Raw genomic sequence first — 18,008 nt, forward strand, 5'->3', positions numbered from 1 at the left:
AGCGCAGAGGAGCGGCCATCGGCACAGCCCGCACCTCTTCTCCGGCAGCGGCCAGGGGAGGATACGTGTGAGGAGTGGGATGAGGACACACCGTCAGTCTCCAGGAGGACTCCAGCCACACCGCAAAAGCAAAATTGCTTTTTATTGAATGGCTCTTGAAAGCATTTTTCCTCTGTTGTTTGGCAACCACATACCTTTCAAAACTGTCCGCTCATCAAAACTCCTGGCAAAAGAATGTGATAACAAAGAAAAAAGCCCGAGACCTGCTGAAGAGGCCGCAGCTGCAGGGATGGATCACCAAACGCTCTGGCTTCAGCCCCTCTGCCGCCACGCCGGACCGTTGTGCCCCACGGCCCGGAGCTCACGCCAGCTGCTCAGGTGTCGCCGTCTCCTGTTCTCTTCCAGTGAGGAGGGTACTGCTGTGCGGAGAGGCTTAAGGGCACCTTAAGGCACAGGGGCTGCACGAGCAGGGGCATGTATCGGGGCCACGTTTTGACAGAAGAAACCCAACCTATACCACAAGCACCGTTTTGGTGCCGTTAGAGCAAAAAAGAAGAGGTGGAACTGCTGGAGAGCTGTGCTCAGCCGGGGCACCGGCCGTTTGCACTGCCCTTGAACTCACCTCCAAAATTGCCCTCAGCTCTCCAGCAACCCCAGCCTGGATCCACTCTCATCTGCCACGCACGCTGGATGGCACAAACTTGGAGAGGGATTAAAAGCATCACAAGGTTGTTGATTCACTACTGATTTACCACAGGAACCTTCATAATAATTCTCACCGCGTAGTTTAATGTCCACAGATTACGTTTCCTCTTGAAAAGCATCAAGCTTGGAAACAGAACTGCTTTTAGTGTGGCATGGGAAGAACAAAATCCTGCTCAGGACTTCGCATCATGGGCTGCTGCGTGTGACCCCTCGGGAGTTTGTGGCTGTTTCTGGGGTTTCATCCAGGGCCTTCGCATTTGCGCTGGGTATAACGCGGGCAGCAGGATGCCAAAGCATCACCATCAGAACTGCCTGTACAGCCGCTAACAAGCAAGTTAAACACCAAATAAGAAAAAATGACAAGTATTGTTGTTACACTTACGTACTCCCATGGGTACTGTGAAGCCAAGCTTTCAGTTTATCAGGGAACTGAATTTAAATAGTTTTTCTCAAGGTGCCAAAAAAGGTGGCAGATAAGGATGCCAAGTTACTATAGCAACCATGAGAAAAGCGGTGATTATCAGCAATACCACATAGAAAAGACAGGCTGGATTGTCTTTTCATTTTACATGTAGCCCACTGCTTAAAAATCTAAGCCCTTTTCTAAAATACAGAAACACCATGGAAAAATAACTTTAATATGAAACGTACCATGCAAAATTATTTTTCAAGGATTTTTCAGCCTTTGCGCCCTTGCCATTTGGCCCAAAGTTTAGAGGATGCGCCCCACCCCGAATGCTTTATGGCTGAAGGAGAGGTGAATAATAAAGCATGACTTTTCATGTTTTCTCACCTAATAACCGCTGCAGCAGAGGGAAGACATCAATATTGATGCCCTACTGTAAGCTCCTTAGGACAGAGCGTGTTCTTTGTTTGGCGTAACGAGGCTCACAGGTACACACAGCACTTGGGCACAAGTGACAGTCGTGCGAGATCAGAGATTACAAAGCCCTGGCGGTGCTTGGAGGCCTCCGTGCTGGTGCTCACGTGTACCAGGCTGGCTGTGAGCTGCAACTCAACGCTGCTGCAGCCCACGGAGATCAAAGGCTGAAGCCTGCTTATTTGGCTGGGCTTTGGAGAAAGCCTCTGCAGGTGGACCTAAGGCAGAGAGAACGAGAGAAACGAGGAGAATCATTCCACCGACACAGAAACACACTGCTCTGGGCTCTAAATACAAAATGGTTTAAAGATGTCTTTTTTCTCCTGAACTACCTGAAAGCTGGTTGACGGTGGTTCTCAGCAACTGGAAACAAAGCAGAGATGTCTGTCACACCTCACGTGTGTCAGGAACGCAGAGAGGCCCGAGAGACCAATTGACTGATTTGTGATCTGCTGACTCCAGCAGCTCTACCAAGCTATCTTCAACTCCTCTATTTTCAACGCACATCTAAGAAACATTAATGAAGCCTTACTACAATTTACTGCAGTTCAAAACTTGTCTTGTCAAAAGTCGTAACTGATGCTGGGCCTGTAGAAATAAATCCCTGCAGACAGTTTCATTAACCCCAAACGTTATGCCCAGCCACAGCTCTGTTCACCCGTTGGAAAGCACGCTCCGGTGAGAACTGCGTGATTCCCGTGGACTAAAACCGCGGCCATGACTGCTAGGAGCAAATCTCTGCGCTCCTCACCACCTGCCATAAATGCTGGCCTTGACAAATTGGCTGAACAGAAAGCACGCTGCGTGCCAGCAGCGCTTCAGTTCTAGGTTCACAGGAGGATGGTAAAGAAAAACATTGCGAGCCAAACTCACAGGCCTCGTAGCTAAAGCCTTTCGTGCCGCTCCACTCACAGCTGTTGTTCACAGCATTACGGCACTCCGTCCCTGTGGACGTTGAAGACATGAACCTGCCAACCAGAACACAAAGGGCGAGGATCCCAAACTGCTGACTTGGAAAAGCAGGACTCACCTACAGCGCACTACTGTGCGAATGGCAGGAAAACAGCGGGTATCCGGACTTGCCGATGAACCTGTCTGGAACAACACTCACCTTCGCCCTCGCGTCGCCACCCACCCGCCTCCTTATGGCATTAAAGGTGGGGGTAGGAGCGTGGCGTCCCCAAGGACTCCCTCTTCTCCAAGCTTTGGATGCCCAGTGGTACGCTTGTATACGTGACACATCAGCGAGTGCCTGCTGAGAAGCCAGGACAAGCGCATCTGCCCAGACAGGCGCTGGCAGACGCCCCTTGGCCCTTTGCCGACTTCCGACTCGGCAATGGCACACACCGGTTGGCAGCCCGTTTTTTGGTGGTGGCTTTTTTCCCCCCAGAGCGAGTGGTTATCTCAGTAGTGTCAGTGACCCAGTCTGGATTCACGGTGGTGCCTTAGGACATCCACCACTCCTGCGGGACGCGGGGCTGCGAAAGGAAAACTAACAACACATTTTAAATATCCCTTGGCACAGGCACAGGGAGCGCCCTCCTGAGCGCTACATGATGCTAAAAAGAAAGTGGTTAGATATGCCCAAGCATGTACAAGCTAGCCTCTGATTTTTGAAGGTCAAAATTGTGATTTCTTTGAACTTTTAAACTGATTATGGCATTAGCAAGAACAGGTACAAATCTTTCGGGGAGAAACCGGCTAAGGCAGGTAAGTAAATTATCTCAACACAGTATCTGTCTTCCTGTGGATTTCAGTGCTACTCTTACTTGAATCAATTTGTGATGATATGTTTGTACCTGCCACAGAAGCCAAATACACAATCTGATCTTATGCCAAGTCACTATTAACAACTGCATTTTCAATTGGTTCTAGGATATTCATTAACTGGGATCCAAGACTACATATAATTTACAGACATATCACTTTAACTCACTGGCCAGTGAGCTTACTAAGCTCACTTTATGGCATTCGAATACATTATTCTTAAAAATTCACTGAGTAATCAGCTTGCAAATAGTTACAGTGGAATACTGGATATAATCAAGTAGATGCTTAGAACAAGAATCAGCGGGCATATAGATCATTTTGCCATGTGTTTTTGACATTCCCTTCAACCGTCTCCAGCAAACTCTTAAGTACTGAACTGCGGACCCCAAAGCTGTCCCACTCACCCAGCTCCATCACAACACAACTCCTTAGATTTCTTGTTTCTCGGGCGACCCCTGCCTGACACTTTTTCTTCAATACCAGGCAGCCGATTTTTAAATCAATTTACCCTTTAAGCAAGCGTCCCGTTGGCCGGGGGGGGCACTGGTGGCAAGCAGCACTGCGCCCTGTTGCAGAATCTCCCTTGCTCTGGGGCTGGAAACGTCGGGCTCTGCTTGGAGCCAAGCGGCAGCCACGGGAACGCAGAAACATCAGGATCAGGTCAACGGGCTTTTAGCTCAGACAAAGCTCAACATGTCTCCGTGCACACTATTTCGTTCAGTTCATATGCTGATTTTACTTTTGAAGGCTGTGTACGGTCTGGTTGATATCTATAGTCTCTCTCCATGGTCAATAGGGATATTTTATGTACCACAAAAAAAATTGCACAGTGATGCAGGCAATTTAAACGTCTAAGTTGGAACTTCAGGACCCTCACTGGAAACCCAATGCAGATGGGTTAAACAAGTCACGTTCTTTTATTGCAAGGTGTAAGGGAAAAACTAACACACATATGTAAGACCTGGACTCCGAGCACAGCCTCCCACATGAATCACATCCACACCTTCTTGCCTCACATGAAACAAGGCGCCAAGTTTCGAGTGCTGAAGCAATCACTCGTACTGCTCTTCAGTCCTATGTTAAAGGACGTCCGTGAAGCAGACAGTAGCTGGTACTCCCAGAGCCTCCGTATTTACTCTGCTGTGGTCTAGATGTACAAACTGCCCACGCGCACACCTTAAATTGCACCACACTGTACACACTGTACCACCCTACAGCTCTGACCTGTAATATGCAACAATAAATAATTTCTTGAAGATGAGGAAAATACTACTTCCTCTGATGACAAAAGGGAAAGAGCGAGCTTATGGAATGGAGGCCTTTGAACAACACTCTATCTCGGAGTACAAAGAACAAGATAGCTCAGAACCAATTAAAAATACACAGTAAGTAATGAATTATTTTTTTTCTTATTTGAGTAAAACCATAATTTACAGATAAACGCCACAAAACTTCTTGATTCAACTTCATTTGTTTCCACATAGAACCTTTGGATATAGGAAATAAATTAGACTAACAAATAAATGTCTTAGTCACAAGGAACTTTTATGTTATGTGATTTTTCACTGCATTACAACTTAATACAAAACTACAAAAATAAGACACTTTGACAAAATATATTCATTCGTTTGCAAAAGTATTGGTTAATTCAAGTTTTAAGTTACACGGTAAATTATACGGCTCAGTCACACTTTACAAACAGTTAAAAGATAAACCTACTCTGAATACAAAATGATATCCTCTCATGATCTGACTATGCCAATTCATAGTACTTCCCAGAACTTGGATCGAAGTAGCAGTTCAGACATGGATCATACAAAAGAGTCAAAACTTCCTCATCTTCTTCAGCATTGAGGTCATCTTCACCTGTGTCAAGAGGGAAAAGTAAGAACAAATCACTCTTATTCCCTTAGACAATAACATGGAAATACTCTCTGTCAGATGTGACAGAACACCTCTTCAAAGCGTATAATCTTCTGAAATGTCACCTTCAAGATAACAGCAATTCACATTTTTATTATATTTCTAAAGACCTGTATTTAGTTGAGGTGAAATGATGTCAGCCAGAGTTTGCTTAACAACTGGACCTTACAAAGTCCAATGGAGCGGTTCACCAGAAGTACCTTTACTGAGAGTGGATCAAAGTATCCCTAAGTGATCTTTTTCTCAATGACTTCCTTAAACAATGAAGTTTTAGTACGAACAAAGACAGTCAGTGTGTACTCAAGGGCTGTAAGAATGAAAGAATCTGAATGTCTGCTATCCAGTATGTTACGTAAATGTCCAGTACAGGTAAATCTGTACAAAAGAGCTTTCAGAGGGGAAATAAGATTCTTTCAGACAAAAAAAAATATTTAGAATATAAAATATTTAGAATCTAAGTTGTCTAACGTTATTTAAAATGCAAGAATGTTTTCAGGTACCAGAAATGAGTTCTTAGCCTAACATACATTGACAAAGCCATACAGACTATTACAGAGGCTTTATATATTGTAGCTCCTTTTCTAAACCCGTCTGCCTTTCACACAAGCTAAACCTAAGTTATCTGACCTACAGCTTTTTGATAGGAAATAATTGAACACAATCTGCATCTTGAATTTCATCATAAACGTTCGTCTCGTTCTCAGACTGCTCATAGAAACCGAATGCTGTGTGTGCCCTAACACTTCGTACTAAGGAACGGCCCGTTATGCTAACAGCAGCAGCTCACAGCGCTGGGAATCCATTTACAGCCCGGATCACAGAACCATATATAGCTGACATCACCTGGGGGCCAGAAAGGAGGTTGGCGCATTTAACGCATACAGAAGAACAGTGCGCTATATCGTTTGGGAAGAGATTTCATTTCTGTTTCCTCGGCAGCATTAACAAATGCCATCAGAAAGGAACTGTCTCCCGCTGTCACCACAGGTAAAAGGGTAAAGCGGAATCGCTGCCCTCCTTGCCGTGGGTACTTCGTCGGGACTGCTAAGCTAATTGAGGGTAACGGAGATATATTGTTTGGACGGCTCTGGCAAAAATTATGCAGTGGAGAAAGAAGGCGTAGAACTGAATGTCTTTCTCTACGCTTCAGATCCCAGTAAACAAGCAAATGGTATTTGTGCCTCATTCCCTCATACAGCCTTACATTTTCACCCGAAACCATGTTATTTCCGCTGAATTCTTCTTTTTATTATTTTGCTTCTCCCTGCCTATGCTTCTCTTCAAAATCATTCTCTTTTCTTCTCTAAGCTTAAATCTCATTCCCTCTCTACCTCGGAAGTGGCCTCTCAATATACTCCCTGGTTTGATTTAGGAGTAAGAAATTCTTCAGGCTCGTCAGGGGTGCACCGCTTTCCCTGCATGCCTTAAATGCCCACCAAATCAGACCTAGACTGCATCCAGGACTAGCTGGATTTATACCTTTATAGCAATAATTCCCCGCATGTATTTTCATGTGAACAAGAAGAGAACTCAGTTTTCTAGTTGTATCTTGTTTTTAAAGTCAGGCTTCCTTCTTTTAGCATCTCGCAATATCCCCAAATGCATTTTAAGGCATTTCTAGACGCTGCAACAGATTTCCAATGGCAGCATGGAGTATTCGGTTTTGAACAGATTAAAAAACCATATGAAAACTTCACTTCCACTTCTGTTCTTCTACTTCCTAAGAAGAAGTACTAAATTAAGTGACATTCTTCTACAAGACTCAACTAACGTGCAACAGTTGTGTGAAGGCATCTTTCTACTTTCAAATCGCATGTTGTGTGCAACCTGACTGCATGTAGGAATGAAAGTGTACATGGCCAAATTAACGGATAAACAAGTCACTTTTAAAGAAAATTTCCATAGCTGTTTATGCTGCCGCCATTCACGCTTTTGGCTTGAAGCTGCTCAGGATTGCATGAAAAAAACTTTTGGCAGTTTAATTTGAATATCATGGTGAAAGCAAAATCAAAGCTTTTGTTCTTATATCACGATGAAATTAAACAGTATCTTAGGCTAGAAAATAACTTGGTTTTAAATGAAAACTGAAGTCTGTGACATATGTTATAGCGGGATGAGTATTTTTCAGTTCTGAGCTGAAAGAAGACTGAAGACAGTCAGTACCTCCGGATACCCGTCATATGAAATGAAATGCTGCCCCACTGAAATCAGGGGAGCTGTTGTTTTTATGGAGAAAGGTTTTTGCTCAACATGTCTAAACCTGGATAACGAAGAACGGAGGAGGCATGTAGCAGCTTCTCCTGAACTCTGAAATAAACGTACAAATAACTGCAGTGTTATTTGGACTGTGTTAACACTGTTTGCATAGTCACCGCAGTCCGGAGAACTACAATAGTTTCCCTTTTCACAGAAATACATTTTCACTGTATTCTAGGTTTTAATATTAGAAAATAGCCTGTAGCAAGTCTCACTTTAAGGTACGTGGATCATATTCTGACCCTGAAGTTAGTCAGCTGCACTGGATCAGCTGTCAGCGAGAAGGGATGCTGGAAAGAACACTGCTAGTATTTTCTCCAGTACGATCCTTGAACATTGAACTACAGCGCTCAAACCTGCACCGTAATTAGGTACTGCAGGGTTACCCTATGGCTATTGTCAACAGCTGTGGTCCAAGAAAGAAGACCGTTCAGCGCTGTGGTTCCTAGAGCACTCTTTTAAGACAAGCAACAGATACAATAAAGTAAGTTCCAGAGAATCTGTGACTCTGCCTTTGTCGCTTACTGTGGAAACTTTCTTATATGACTTGTTATGTCAAAATAAATCAAATTGCTTATAAATCAGAAATATCAATGCTCAATAAGGGAAAAATCTATGGAAGTTTATGGAAATATTTATGAGTCTAAATTTTCCTCTTGATGCCTTGTGAGACCTGCTGAAAAGAAAACTACTTCTCGTTACGTCTCCCTATTTAACAATTAAGTGCAAACATTAAGAAATGAACTATAGAGTAAAGTGCTTTCTTAGAAACAAATCACCCCCTTTTTCCCCAAAGGTATGCCCCAACTTATAGTTTTTTTCTAAATATAGAATTAAAGAATTTCAATAAATATACTATCTATTTTTCTTTAAGGATACTTTCAGATAAAATTAATATCTTGAATACATTATGACTCACTGCAGATTTTCAGTACTGATAATATGCTTTTGTTATCCCATGATACCTGGAATACTGGAAAACTGCACACACGCAAAAAATAGTTTTGGGACACTTAAGTCACTTCCCAACATAAGAAATAACTAATTTTCTAATGTGATATCTGAAAAAAAAAAAAAAACCCCACCAAAAAGTGAGTAGGGCAGCGGGATTTCCTGGAATGAATCTGAGCATTCAGTTTGTTGATCACATTTGGTACTTAATTGTCAGCAATAAAACAGTTATTTCATCACACAAATAACTAACCTCAAGTAAAGTGATTAAGACGCAAAAAAAGTTTTTTCCGAAGTGCAAGAGACGTATCACGGGACAAGACCTATTTAGCACCTCGTTCGAAAATGCTACTCCAAACCATCTAATTAATATTGTCCGTTAAGATTTTTTTCAAACACACAGATTCTCATGGTTAACGGGTACGGCCCAATCTGACAGGCACGTATTGCACAGCACTGCATTTTCACACACCACCATATTTTGCCTAACGATCCGCGTTCCACTTAACTGTATCTTTACGCGAGCAAACCCATACCAGTTTTCTCTCAGTGTAGTGCAAGGACGTTATTTGCCAAGGACCGTAAACAATCGGAAAGGGAGGTAGGGAACTGGCAGAAGATGCTGTATACTGTACAGGACCCCCTCACTTTGCCAGCCAGGCCTCCCCTCCCCACAGCTGCTACGACTACTCGGCTGCTTCTCCGCTACTTTCACCGGGAAGGGTGTCCGGGAGTTCAGAAAAAATCCAAACTGTCCTGTTCGGGGAGGGAAGGTCATGGAACAGCTTTGCTGTTCTCTCTTATTTTCTCCCACTTCTCGGGGAAACGAAGCTTGATCACGTCAACGTTACGGCAGGTCTTCTGGAGCATTTGGAGATAGGAATTTTTCTGTGTAAAGTTATCAAAATTACAAATATCATACGTATGCGTGAGTCGGAATTTAATTTGATTGAATAAAGGCACAAAAATAAAAAGCCAAAATAAAAAGCTATGGTATATAGAGATTGTCTGTTCTCCAAACGTGCAATCACAGACACACGATGTAAAATATTTCAGCATAAAAGAAAATGAGTTTAGGAACAATTCACAAAACAGCTTGTGTGAATTCTAGTGTGAATAATAGAAGAAATACAACCAATTCCCAAGTATACTTATTTTTAAAAAGCTTTTAAAGATAATAATCAAATTTTTAAAATTTGCAAAAATTCCAGCTTTACTGCAGCAAGTCTTGGATTTCTTAATACTAACCCAAAACAATTCTGAGAGACCGATCACAAATTTATATCCAACATGCCTGTAACACAAGGATTACTGCCCAATTCTCTTTGGCTTACTTAGGACCCTTAACAAAACATATTATTTGATTCTTCAAAGCAAGGCCCCTTCCTGACAGCAAAATTCTATTTTGCTGTCATAAACAATTACAAATATACATCTGTGAAAACATCTCCAATTTGAGGGGCATAATCTATTTTCGACAGTAAATCACTGAGACATCTTCATCCCTCGGGCAGTCAAAATACACAGGTCAGATTTATGAGATTTCACATCGAATTCCTCAGACTTGAAGAAAGATGTAGATATCTACCCTGTTTCCTAAGACAACCGATAAGAAAAAAGGGCATTTGAAGAAAAGAAAGTATTTGTTTTGTTCTATTGTTGACTTTCCAGTTTCAGCTAAGTTCTTTGCCATTCTCTAAGCAAACACCATTAATAAACAAAAACCTGCAGCACTTTAGGTGGTGATAACAGTCTTTACTCAGGATATCACACTGCGATTTCATTTAAGGCTAAAGCTGAAATTTTTCTTCATAAGAGAGGTATCACTTACGTAAGTGTAATTGTGCTTCTGAATAAGAATATTTAGTCTTTGTGTTCTTTCTTTCATAGGGTTGCCATCCCCACCAGCAAAAATTTCTTATTTTAAACGAATAAGATGCGTTTTTTATGACTTAATGTGTATCGAGCCAGAACATTATGGAACTGAAACTGCACAAATTATTCTTCTGTCAGAGGCAAATAATACCGCATGGAAAACTCTGCTAGCTGGAGCTGAGAATACCAAACAAGAGAACTTGGAACCAAGACGTAGCAGTATAGAAAACTACTACAGAAAAGGCAGCACCGGCACTACGGAAACAGCATTTAAAAATGTCTTTCTACTCAGGTCCTTTTCATTGTCTTCATAAATTCCTACCTGGAATGCTCTGATTTGCTGAAGATTTACTGTGCTCTTCCAGTTGTTGGCTTCCAGGAATGATGGGGGGACTGAACATGTTCAACCAGTCCCTGAAAAATACAAAACAAAACATCATTTGTAAAAACACAGTTTGTGTTCCTATTTGTTCTAATTCTTTTGATTATTGAAAAAAAACCCCAACACTTTAAAGGCAGGCTGTCGAGTGTCATGAAACAAAACGAAGCTGGCTTTTATTATTTTAAAATTAAACTTTACAGTTAAGACGATTCTTGAATGTTAAGGCTTCCTCCGCGTTTTCACCTCTTCTGTTCACGCTAAAAATCTGTGGTTCGCAGATTTCAGCTGGTAGTGCTCTCTCAGAAAAAGGCGCCCGTGAGGCGCGATCCATAACGCACGCAGCTGTACTCTGAAAGCCTATGGGACTCGGGGAGGGTCCTCTTCCGAGGAACAAAGGTGGGATGAGCACCTGTGTTTGACCAGAGACCCTGGGGGTCAGTTTGATCAAAACCCCTTCCCCTCCCTAAGGAAAAGGCTTAAAGACCACCACGAGAGGTGCGTTTGGTTACCACTGCCTCGGCACTGCTGGGAGCCCCCGTAACAGTGTGACAGCACGCGGTGCATCTTCACAGCCTGGATGGCAGCTGAGCGAGAGCCCAGCTTAACCACGAGACGGATGCCGCCAACAGTGTGATACCAACTCAGTGCTCATTAACCCTGGGGCAGCTGGTTTGTATTGCATAATTTGATCTTTCCAGTTTAACCTACCTTTACAATTTTTCAACGAAGGGATGGAATTAGCGATCAGAGCTAAGAGCACAATACTAAGAGTTGCCCAGTGTTTTTAAGAAGGAAACATTGGATTGAGTCAGGATGTTATTGTTGATAATATTGTTGATATTGGAAAAAAGGTTTGTTAAGTAAACACATTATAAACAATTGCTTATAGCATTTTTAGTGTTATAAAATGTCTTATGTTGTAAATAAAAAAATTGTTTTTGAGACTGATGTGATTTTAGCTACTGGCAAGACTATGCAGAGGATTTCTCATCACAGCTGTCACATATCTATTTTCCTTCTGCAAAGAAAAAAATGTTGATGGGATCTTTATCATAAGGAGGTAGGATGGACCTTCTTCACCCATTCAATTTAACAGGCAATTTCTGTCTCTCCTGAACACTACCTTGCGATAGCTTTTAAAAATGATTTTCACATTATCATACATTCATGCAAAGTTCAATGTTCATTTCACACACACCACTTTATGATACACTGTCTTTGATTGTTAAAGCTCAAAGAAAGGAAAACAACGGTTGTTTTTATTGTTATTGTTACTGCTTTTTATTGCAAACTGAATTGCAGATTTTTTCACTGAAAAAGTCACTCATATTATACTATCAATCAGAGAAAGACAGCCCTAGAAGGACATACCTAAGTTACAAAGTTAAGAAATTCCTTCTGCAGGCGACCGTCTCTTGTAATTCTGTTCATATACGAAACTAATCGCTGAACGCTGCGCACAGCTGATGTTTCCTTAAGTTCCCATCTCTCCTCTTCAACAGTAAAGAGCTATAACACATTAGCGCTTCCATATCGCCATTAACTAGACTAAATAATTGCAAGTTAACACTTGAATTCGAGGGACCTCAGTAAATCATCTCATTTTGCCAGAACTAGGTCCGTCCTTTTTGACCAACCCACTTCACCGCAAGGCGAGGGGAATGGAAGGGAAAAGCGGTCTTTAAGGGCCCTTGTGCTTGCTGCACGCTGATGGGAACACTGCAGCTCTACAGAGTACATGAAACTTGGTTTGGGGTTGATTCAATTTATGTCCGGCCATGGCTGTTCCAACAGCTGGCACAAGACCACTATGGGTGCAAACTTGTGCTGGAGGCCAGGGAGATTAGCCAGAGCTGCAGGGGTACCTGCAACATCCATGGCTTCCTCCAGAAGGGATGAATTTCTCCCAAGCTCGACAGATTTCTTTACATTGTCAGACTGTAATTGTCTCAACTCAGTTGTCCAACACCAAGAAAACAGGTAATGTACTTCTACTTTCTGAAAAGCCTCAACGATCTCATGTAAGATTTGCTTCTGACAGAGAAATCTGGCAAGGCTCAGTCATGTGTTATAGTTGCTAAAATATGCCAATTGCTTTTTTCTTTTTTGTTAGTTTTTCTGCTACTTTGGGACTTGTTATTGATTCCACATCATCTCCTGTTGGCATGTACGCATAATCTGGGGTGAATCAGGGGACAACCACCTATCTGCTTGCAGTCAAAAAGGAAAAAACTAATTTTCTGCCTCAGGAAACAGAACTGCTGGTGTAGAAATCCAGCAAGTAGTATAGCAGATTTAAAGGAAGAGATATTGAATTTTCCATCATTTCAACATGTAAAAAACATACTTCAAATTTTTTTTACACCATCGTATTATTTTCACATATATGGCCAACTTCAAAACCAATCCTTCTCCTCTTCTGTTGTTCGGCTAGTACCAGTGAGAACTGGTACAACTAATCCACACAGCAATACGCCTGCCTCGACACCTCATTATTAGCGCGCTCTGTCGCTGCTCACCGTATCTGCGTTCCCCGAATACAGCCAAAGAGTCTTTGTTTACACCAAAGCTTCAAAAGTTTTTAGGAACAACAGTTAAACGCATGCAGTGATATCCAACGCACGGCAGAATGTATTTCCACTTCTGCCACTTGCTCGTGCGCTTGAGCTGCCTCAGAGTCAGCCAACAAAAGCCCAAGACTGGCGCCTGACCACGCTCACAGGATGGGGCCAGGGAGTACGAAGCATCATCCCTTACCCGATTGTCTCCAATTGCCCCGAAACACAGTGTCAGCAAAGGCAACCTCTTGGAGAAATTGCCCAGTTGTTCTCTGGATCTCAAACAACCGGAGCATTTCTGCTAGGAAGACTGCTCCGGCTAAAGCGGTGCAAGGACAGAGGACAGACAGTGCCTGCTCCTAAAGAGAATTATCACTGTCGGACCAATAAATGTAGTTAGAAAGGAAAGAAGCTCTAGAGTATATATGCAGTTCTACAGGTCTGGCGCAAAACAGAAGAATTTAAAGATAACGTGTTTTTCATATAAAATATCTATCAGAGAATTTCTGAAGAAAGCAATTAGTACCTGGAAAGCAGAGAAGGTGTTAGTAAGAAGGAAAGAACGATAATAAGGCAATTACCGCCCATGGAAAAGAAAGAGCCGATTCATTTAGAGAACATCGAGGGAGCGAGGCAATCACGTGCCATCAAACCCTTATTCCTGTTAAATTAATAGTTCTTATTACTCATGAAATTTATAAATTTAATTTTGAAGTCTTATTTCTGGAAGGTCCTCCTGAGAGATCAAATCTGAGAAATCAGAGATGGGATGATTTGTGAGTAGCTGGGTGATTTTGGCTTTGATTTTGTCCTATATTTATTGGAGTCAATTCTCATGTAGAGTTGTTCAGTTTCATCTCTATATTTACTTTGATGCATCTGGTTCAGTAGATGAATTACTGTTTTCTCCAGGAGATGCAAGTGTAGGATCTAGGGATTTTGATGGTTCTAAAGGGAGGCAAAGGAATTTTTATTTACGATAGAGGCAACAGAGATGAGTTGGCAAGTTTAATATTTCCTATTAAGACAGTCTAGATTCAGTTCATGTTTTTTTCTCTCAATGTCCAAGAAAAACTAATAGCTTTGCTATTCAAGATCCTCCCACCAAGACAAGCAATCAAAATGCTACGGTATTAGGGATTCATTGTGGACTTAATATTCCTTTTAAGGTTGAAGCATTTTACACAACACATATCAAAACCTGGTTGATTACTTACACAAGTTGGTTAGCAATGTCTAAATCAGCTTTTCGTAAATTCTTGAAAAAAAAGAATAAAAAAAAAAAAAATCTCACGTGTGCTGAAATCTTGTTGGCCAAATCGCAGCAGATTTAATACTGGCAGTTGATTGATATACTTCTGAAAAGTGGGTTTACAGTGGTAATTCAGATAGATGCTGTAGTCTAGCAGTCAAGACAGACCTTTCCACAATGAAATCCGCAGTTGCTTTTGGGAAGCAACTAAAGCATGTGTGTGTGTCAGACAGAGCGTATGTGTTAATTTAAAAAAAAAAAAAAAATCCTGAAAAATTTTTACATCTTGCCTACAAGCAGAGCCCAGCATGGAGACAACTGGCAATACTCTGAGAACTGCAGACTGTGGTCCCATTTATTGTGGTTTGTTTTTTTTTTTTTCCGACTGAATAAAGAATATTTTTTGGGGAACTTTGAGAAGCTAGTTTATCTCCTTAAAACAGAAAAGTTAATCACACATTCTGACTAATTAAAGACACTCTATTTATGCTATCAATGCCTCCAGCTGTAATCAATACAATCAGCATGCAATAAACTATCCAGAGCTTTCCCGATAACAATGCGGAAGGCTAAGCATTGTCTTTTGACATTGTGAGTTGTGCCATATGAAGGCTCAGAATCGCTTCTACGCATATTCAAAGTATCATCCATCTTTACTGCTCGCACTGAAATGCTTCATTTTTCTGAGAGCTATTCTCCATACCAAAATATAATAAAAAATGTTACGTAACCTTGTGATATTATTGTCTCTTCTTAAAAAATCCTTTCAGAAAATAACTGGCATATATTGAAATATCACATGATAGCTGAACTGTGATGGAAAGCAAAAGAATGTTTTGGAGTTATGAACATTGTTTTCAGTGTTAAATTTTGCAGAAAATGGCATCCATCAATAAAATCTGTTGAGAAAATTAGTGATGCTTTATTGAGTAGCACTTACCAATGACAATGTATGAAAATTATTACCATCAACAGAAATCCGAAGCATCAGAGGGTTTTGATTTAAATCTTAATGAACATCTTTGATACTTTGATTTTTTACAGATATTTTTGCTTTTCAGCCTATCCTACTGGCTGGACCGAAAAAATGGCAAATCACTTAGTATATAGTTTTTAACATTGCTGTAAATTGAGATAGCATACTTTATTGCATTTCTTTTGGATCAGACTTAATTTGCATTATTTAAATCAATGGGATGATTTAATCAACATTATTAACAATATTAAAATGCTTCAAAGTTTTTGTATGGTTTTGTCCAACAATCTATACAGAAATTGAAAGGAACATTCAAGCTGGTCGCTCAGTCTGGGAGGATACTTAAAAAATGCAAGGCAAAGGCTACATTATATTAAATAAGGGCATGAAAAAATCCCATCAATTTTGTATCATTAAGAACACATCAAATCGACAGACTATTAAGCATCTGAAGAGTACAATCAATACGGAACACAAAAGATGGTATTTAACTGCATAAACTACTTAGTAAACCTTTAGGAATATGAGAGGAGAACTGGCTCGTGCCTGAGTGATAAGAGGAGCACATTTGCTGAATTATTTTTTACAATGGATAATTTGACTAACTCTGTGGAGGGCCAGAGAATGCCAATATAAGAATCAAGAGTATAAAAATATTTTAAGGAAAAAAGGACCAATTCTTGACATCTTATGCAACTATCAACTAAAATCTCAGCACATACTTCTGTCGTATTAGTAGTATCTAATACCACATGAAGCAAATTCTGCTGCAAATGTTCAAAGTGAGTAAGTAATGCCTTACCATGACCCACTGAATGCAAAGTGCCAGCTCAGATCACAAGTATGGTTCAGTATAGCCTAAATACTCAATTCAGCTTAGAGGACGACCTATTTTTCTCAGTTGTTCCGATTTTTAATTATATCTATTTAAGAAAGGCTGTTAGAGACTAACTCAGTTGCTAGATAAATCAATAAAAAGAAGTCACCTAGCTTTGTAAAACCCCTCGACTATTCCCCGCTACATCTTCTTTGGAGCACGCATTACTTACTAGGTTCCTCTAGTTTAGAGGATCTGAATTTTCAATTGTTTACCTATCATCTGCTGAACTTCATGTATATGTGTAACTTCATTAACTCAACTCAGATCACGTATGCACACCTATGTGGGTTCTGCTTTGTAATATATTAATGATGTATGCGTAATGGGAGGGGGTTTTTAATAGAAGTATTCCCATTGAAATAAACCCTTCAATACCAGTTTCAGTAGTGAAGCTAGGACTTACGAAGGCTATTAACAATAAGATGGTGTTTGTGTTACGTACAAAATGCAATCACACTTGAAAAAATGTTGAAATCAAATTTCAGGTCCTGCCACCGTATATGTATATAATAACTGTGAAGTCATCTTAGCCTTAAATTGTCTATCTTTGTATCTAAAATGCTTCAAACTATTTCAAATTTTGGTCATTCTTAAAGTTCTTACAGAAATATGCCATGAACCAAGAAACATAAAATATTAATTTATACATCAATAACTGTTCAGTGCTACTCAGCTCCAGGTGGGAAAACCAGTATCTTTACAATGGAAAACCGAGCGAGCATACAGAAGAAGAAGATATACTACCAAAAGAATATAGAGTATACTTATACATACAAATCAAGGATTTTTGAATGCACATTTTAATAAAAATCTTGAAAAATAACATAAGTATACATGTCCATATGACTTTGCGTGAATAAAAAGCTCTATTTTAAAAAGAAATCGCCTAAGAATTTAAGGGCAATCTGGCAATATGCTGATGATTAAAAAAATGCAAACCATGAGCTACATCGTATTGTTCTCCTGGAGTGTTATTGTAGTTTCAAAATATCATTAAATCAGCACAATCCAACACTTATCATTTCCCGCACATTTTTCACAGTGAGCTGCATTCTGACTATGAGTAATCTGTTAATCTGTTCTTTGCCTCACAATCCGTCAAAATGACAGATTCATTCCATCCCTAATACATAATATCTTCATTTACTGTATGCCCTACTGGAACTTTCTTTTTTTGCTGGCACTAAGACTTAGAAAATCACGGGCATATTTACAGAATGCCTTTTTCCTTCCTCCAAACCACTCCAGCAAGTCCAGCCTGCCAAATACTGCACTTCTAATGGAGGCGGAAAGACCTCCTTAAAAACGAAATGATTTAATTTTCAATGAATTAGTAACCAAAAAAAGAGATCATAAAAGTACAAGTGCAACTGTGCATGGAAGACTCGAATCTGCTCCTCTTAAAGTCTTAAAACTGTAAATGAACTGGCTTATGGGTGTTAGATTAGATTCAAGGATAACAAAGGAAATGTGAATTCTACTTATTAAACAAGAAATTTAGATAGCGTAAGGTGCTATTACAAGTGCATACAGTATAATCACACTGATATTAGCTGAAAGTTTGACCTGTTAATGCTACCCCTTTTTATTTGCATTATCA

General features: G+C 40.5%; 1 protein-coding gene across 1 annotated transcript in view; it reads right to left on the minus strand.

The window, feature by feature from the left end:
- Positions 1 to 5,108: 5,108 nt before the first annotated feature.
- CFAP20DC (CFAP20 domain containing) overlaps positions 5,109 to 18,008 on the minus strand; it is a gene marked incomplete at both ends in the record, with an annotated part of 77,963 nt that continues 65,063 nt past the window's right edge. The window contains 2 exons of the mRNA XM_082487531.1: positions 5,109 to 5,221; positions 10,683 to 10,774. Of these exons, the coding sequence (XP_082343657.1) occupies positions 5,109 to 5,221; positions 10,683 to 10,774 (205 nt within the window). The remainder of the gene's footprint in view (positions 5,222 to 10,682; positions 10,775 to 18,008) is intronic.

The sequence above is a fragment of the Vanellus vanellus genome (assembly GCF_965231255.1).
Source record: "Vanellus vanellus genome assembly, chromosome: 9".
Classification (NCBI taxonomy): Eukaryota; Metazoa; Chordata; class Aves; order Charadriiformes; family Charadriidae; genus Vanellus; species Vanellus vanellus.